At 36.1% G+C, this 5,962-nt stretch overlaps 2 protein-coding genes across 9 annotated transcripts in view; one reads left to right on the forward strand and one right to left on the reverse strand.

The window, feature by feature from the left end:
* LOC109546205 (sodium channel protein Nach) overlaps positions 1 to 1,709 on the forward strand; it is a 9,141-nt gene extending 7,432 nt beyond the window's left edge. The window contains exons 7-10 of the mRNA XM_048668274.1: positions 1,044 to 1,141; positions 1,214 to 1,337; positions 1,412 to 1,577; positions 1,635 to 1,709. Of these exons, the coding sequence (XP_048524231.1) occupies positions 1,044 to 1,141; positions 1,214 to 1,337; positions 1,412 to 1,577; positions 1,635 to 1,685 (439 nt within the window). The 3' untranslated portion in view covers positions 1,686 to 1,709. The remainder of the gene's footprint in view (positions 1 to 1,043; positions 1,142 to 1,213; positions 1,338 to 1,411; positions 1,578 to 1,634) is intronic.
* Positions 1,710 to 1,729: 20 nt separating this feature from the next.
* The window catches only part of LOC109546270 (putative protein kinase C delta type homolog), a 33,763-nt gene continuing 29,530 nt past the window's right edge, over positions 1,730 to 5,962 (reverse strand). For all 8 annotated transcript variants that reach the window (XM_019917182.2, XM_019917181.2, XM_019917183.2 and 5 more), the window contains 3 exons: positions 4,786 to 4,974; positions 4,583 to 4,723; positions 1,730 to 2,619 (listed from right to left, as the gene is read on the reverse strand). In XM_019917182.2, the coding sequence (XP_019772741.2) occupies positions 2,470 to 2,619; positions 4,583 to 4,723; positions 4,786 to 4,974 (480 nt within the window). In that variant the 3' untranslated portion in view covers positions 1,730 to 2,469. The remainder of the gene's footprint in view (positions 2,620 to 4,582; positions 4,724 to 4,785; positions 4,975 to 5,962) is intronic.

The raw sequence follows: 5,962 nt of genomic DNA on the forward strand, positions 1-5,962 counted from the left end.
AGTCAAATTCTTTATCCAATTTTCATTAATGTTACATTTGTTTGTTCTGCCATGTTTCTTTGCTAAAAGTTTTTCTAGTTAATTTTTTTGTTTTGTTTTAATCTTGTTGAACACAGTTTCATATTTTTGTTCTTGTTGTTGATAAAACACTTTTATTTTATTTTGATGGCATGTTTTCTGTTGTAAGGATATTTTAACATTATTAATGTCTTTGTTAATTTCATTCAGTTTGGAACAAGAATCGCTCAGTATTATATTAAAAAAAAAATAATTGATAAATAGAGACAATAAATGGACTGAAACCCAGGAATTAATTTTGATTTGGAATTGAAACACAGTCAGGAAAGTATGTACAATCTAAAAATTCTAGCATATTTTTTATTGATCTCATTCGCTCTGATGAATATTATTTAGAATTCGAGGCATTTTAAAAGACTTGCATTTTTTTCGAAAATAGACCACCACTATTGTGAAAATTTCGATCGAAAATCAAAATTTTGTAAGCGTGTTTTTAGCGCTCATCGAAATGTTTTATACGTAATGAGCTCCCTAATATGCATATGAATATCTTTTGGGTCTATAATAACGATGATATAATCGTTTCTAAGTCGTGACCGCGCAAAAACAACTCACTTGGACAGAAAATTTCGATTATTTCGCATGTGAAGATTGCAACATGTTTTTTAAAAAGCTCGCTGAATTTCTCACTTCCGTCGAAGAAGCGATTTAAAAATATATCTTTATTTCTTATGCCACCCCAAGCCTGTCAAAAATTTAACTTTTTTCAATCCCTTTTGTTGACTAGTATTTCGAAACATTCTCGACGAAATTTTCCCAACTTACACGTGCAGTGTGTTTCAATTATTTTGACACCATCGGGGATAAAATAAATATTCCAAGCAAATTCAACTGACGATCTTGTATTAGATTTTTTTCGAGCTCAATTCATTTACATTCTTAACTCAAATTCCTCTTCTACCAAACGCCAGTCAGCCTCAACAGAGGAAAAACTTTATTAAAGCTAATGGCAATTATCTTTTTAGGGCAGATTCCACTCTAAACCGAATCGAAATCGGTTTTGTCTCCTGGCCGATGGTACGATACAAAAGGGAGGTCCTTTTTGGATGGGTGGATTTGCTAGGTAAACGTAACGTATTTCTATTGCTATTCAAAAAAGGCGATAACTACAGCGTCGGCATATAAAAAATTCTAGTGTCTTTTGGAGGAATAGCCGGCTTGTTTCTCGGCTTCAGTCTACTATCCGGAGTGGAAATTCTCTATTATTTCACCATAAGAGCATGCATTGCCTCTTGGAGGGAGCGGCGTTATTTAGACAGGTAATGGAAACTCATATGTACCAATCCCGAGCAAACTGGCATATTTACATATGCACTATTGTTTGAGTTGTTAGAATGCGAAAGGAGAAGCGAGAAAAACCGCAGCCCATGCACGATCTGAGCCTGATTCCCTATTTCGTATCCAGGCCTCTGCCTGGAAACGGTATCGACATTGTGGCTTCCAGGCTCGTGAAGAGGAATGCAATTTATCCCGGCAAAAATAAGTTGCACAATACTAATGTGAGTAGGAAAGTCCAGCCATTTTTTTTTTGATTCAGACGAATGTATTTGTTTCAGCCAATCATGATATCAATGATGCCGCCGTTTGGCATCGAATTTCTGCACTAACTTAAACTGAATTAATTTGCGGGAATTCAAATAAAACATTTGCATTTTATATATTCAATATATTTCTCTTTATAGAACGCGAAGTTCGGTTGATTTTTTGTGTATTAAAATATACGCATCATCTATCATATTGCCCGTAAACATTGAATATGTTTGGGGCCGCAGATAAATATTTCCATTTATTAATGACTACAAACAATCACAGAGAAAAATACACATCTAAAGTAAAATAAATAAAAATTATTCTAAACACATATTTTCGTAAACGATAAAACCGCCATGTGTATTTTCAATTTACCTGTACAACAACAACAAGAAAATCTCTAAAATAAATACGACTGCTTCGTATATTATGCTTTTAATACATATCACGTTTATATAGAAAAAATACATATTTGTACAACTTTATACTACGCTATAGGAACATGATTACCCCAGTACCTCAGACTGGGAATGTTCCATAGAATATATGGAAACCGATTAGCCTACTTACACACTAACTGCCATCTTATCTCAAATTTCCCCCCTACCAGGGCCATGGCACTAAACTAACAATTCCTCTGTCTCCCAATAAATTAATATATTTACATCTCGCGCTTACCGCGTAATATCTTACTAATTCATCAGCCACATGAGGTAGGTGGTAAGCTGACAAGGCACTAGTTGCTCATTTCGCAAGTCTACATCTCCGGGAGCATTCCAATACTTTTGCCTACCCAGTTAAGAGTAGAGAAGCCACAAAACATCCTTCATCAAACCCTCAGCTTGAGTTCCTCAACTCTACTCATTTATCGGTTGCATTCGGATTGGTGTAGCTGAATCCTTGAAACTGGGTTTGATCCATCGATTGCAAAATGCCCGTCTCGATTGGTGTCAGCTTCGCCTTCTCAATCGTGAAGGTTTTGTCAAAGTATTGAGTATCAAGAGGATGTTGCTGAAATACACAGCATTATTAGAATTTCACGTAAAATAGGATGTAGATGTACAGAAACCACTAAGGATCAAGTGAAACTGATCATGCAAGCCTCGAAAGGTACACGCCCGGATTAAAACTTGTTTTCTTCTACAATAACCGCAGTTTTGACCCGTCTGGAGTGTGTCGGCCACAAAACGTACATGCCTAGATTAAAACTCCCATTTTCCTACAAATATGGAATACATTTCCCTACTCTTCCCGTCTGGAGAAGCAAAACGTCTATGCCTCAACATGTGTGTGACGGTATTCAAATTTCTCTCTTTCTTCAAAAACCCCAAAATTTCAACCCACGTGGAGAAATAAAACGGAGAATTATGTCCGGATTAAAACTGCTTCTTTTCTCCAAAAATAGGTAAACTTTCGACCCTTTACCGTGTGGAAAACCAAAACGTACGCTTTGACGTGAGACTAGACTAGAAAACTCCTTATTTTCTTAGAAAATCAGCAAAGTTTCAACTCAATATTGCGTCTAGAAGTGCATGCTGACCGAAACCCTTATTTTTCGTTCGTACAAAGGCACAAAAATGTACTTTAAATCCAGCCTTAAGCATTTTGTGGTCTACACGCTCCGTTTTACACCTGCAAACTTCAAAATTTTTTCCAGCTCCTCAACGAAGCATCATAACTTTTCTTATCAAGACATTTTTTGCTTTTGAATATTGCGATTAATAAGGAATGAACACCCTGTAAAAACTGGACCAATCTCCTTCCGGAACCGAATGTAATCCCTTCCTCTAACACTAAACCCTCTTTGTCCAATTCCATTGAAAGCCACCCTAATTTATTATTAAGTCGATTGTCTGGCCGGAACAGAAGAACCAAATGGAATGCAAACCAAAACCCAATCGAGCCCGATATCGTTCATATAGCCAATATCCGACTACTACTTAGAAATGCAATCAATCACCCCCTTATCTCTCAAATAGCTCTAACAAATATCGGAGCACAAAAAGTAATCTCCAAGGTGATAAATTGGGGTAAAGCTCTGTTTTTCTACGCTAATTGACTATTGATTCCCTTTGGAATTCGGCGATTTTGCGACTAAATTTTCCCTTGGAAAAAATTGAAAAGAAATGATCTGCCACATGCGGTTGACTTGTGGTAATTTTATGCGCACAGAATCCAGATTGGGCAATGTTGTTCGCAAATGGATGAATTCCAATGTGAAAACCCTATAAATATTTAAAGCCGCACGCTTTCCGGAATAAATCTTCCAACTAATAACAGGAATGATATTACATGTCTGACTTAGAAATCGGCTACTTTTTCTCCTGCTAAGTGGCTCATATAAACAACCCAAAAACGGTTCAATATATATGTTTCCCAAAAACCGGTGTTAATCATTCGAAGTGCACGCTCCGAACACAATCCGCTTCGAAAACAGGGTTGGAAACAAGCGGCTAATTTTTTTTAATGGGTTTTATAGAAATTTACAGCTGACAATTATATTTTAGATTTTAGAGCATCCTGAACTTTTTATCGAGAATATTTTTGTCCTAATTGTAACAATTACAAATAGTTCCAAATAGATCCAACTTCGGAAAACCTACTGTATAAAGAAACACACAAATAGAAGGCGATAAGCCACTCCAGCACTCAATCCGATCATTCTAAACCCAACCACATTAATTGGCAATTTCTCATCAAAACCATATCCAAGCTCGAAGAAAACTCATCAACAGTACAGCTTTATATGGCCCGATCTCGATCAATATTCTCGAAGTTGGCGCAAAAAATATGACGCTCTTAAAATCAATGGGGTCTGGAAAGGCACATCCCGCCTGACGTTAACTAGTTCCCCGAGGGATAAATTCCGGATCGAGTGTTATGTGAGCTCCTCGTTACTTAAAAATCGCCTCATCCGGCCCGGCGACATTCTGCATCCAGACCACATCGCAAGTTTCCCTCCACAACAACTTACCAAGTTCGGTTTGAACGGAGGCTCCAAACGTCTGGCTTCCAATGCGTGCCAATCAATTGGCTGGAAGAAGGAATGATCCTGGATATCTCCATGGGGCGAGAACCGGTGTCCAAGTCTTTTGTTTGCATCTTTTTCCAAAAACTACAACAACAACCACGTTTCCTTTAATCAACGCTCATGCTCCAATGGATTGAGCCACCGACCTGAATCAGCACAGATCCAGCTTCAGCGCTCAAAAATCTTGGAATGACGGGTTTCTCGTTGCAAATGGACCAAAACAGCTCATCCTCATCGCCGCCACTGAACGGTGACTGTCCCAGCAACATTTCGTACAGGAGGACTCCAAACGACCACCAATCCACACATTGGTTGTAGTGTTGACCTTTGATTATCTGAAGATAACGGAAAACGGGGTTTTTAAATGAGCATGCTTTTCCTTATTTAGAGTTCAGAGTGGTGAAAACTTTTGCGCTTTTTAGTTCAGCATTTTTTGGTCGCTTCAACAAATCAAGCTTTATGAAGGTTGGAACCCACAAAAAATTATGAGCAAATCAAGACCAAGACCAAGATTTGCATGGCCCTGTTCTTGCAACCAAAGTCTTGCAGGTATTACACTTTTTGATTTCACTTACAGCGTTAAATTTAATTAAATAAATGAAAAAATTAACAATAATAATAATATTATTAAAAGATTTCTTTTACAAACTTCTTTTTGGGTATTTTGCTGTAATGTATGTAATGTATGTAATGCGACCGTCATTATGGATTATAATATCTATGATCAAAAAATTAATGAACTTTTGAACAGAACGTTTTGAAAGACAAATTTATAACACTTTTAAAAAAATTTAAACATCAATTCACAGATTACGTTAGATCAAAATTAGCACCACATTTTTACGGAGTTCCAAAAATTCATGAAGTTAATATTCCTTTACGACCAATAGTTAGTAGTATAAATTCACCTACACATCCCTTTTAAACATTTTAAATCCCCTAATAAATAACACAACTTCCTATATTAAAAATTCTCAACATTTTTTACAAAAATTATCAGACATAGACATAAATCCAAACCATATTCTAGTAAGTTTTGATGTTGTTAGTCTAACGTTCCTGTTGATAAAACTTTAAATATCATCAAACAAAAATTACAAAATGACACCAATCTTAAAGAACGCACACAACTAAGCATTAACACCATTATTGAACTTTTAACAATATGTGTAAAGTCAACTTACTTTCAATACAATGACAATTTTTATCAACAAAATTTTGGAATAGCTATGGGGTCACCACTATCCCCATTTTTTAGTAATTTATTTATGGAAAATTTTGAATCAACTTTCATTAATAATTACAAATTTAAACCAATAATTT

The sequence above is a fragment of the Dendroctonus ponderosae genome, unplaced genomic scaffold, assembly GCF_020466585.1.
Source record: "Dendroctonus ponderosae isolate FM_Combo_2020 unplaced genomic scaffold, Dpon_F_20191213v2 Dpon_F_20191213_7, whole genome shotgun sequence".
NCBI classification, from domain to species: Eukaryota; Metazoa; Arthropoda; class Insecta; order Coleoptera; family Curculionidae; genus Dendroctonus; species Dendroctonus ponderosae.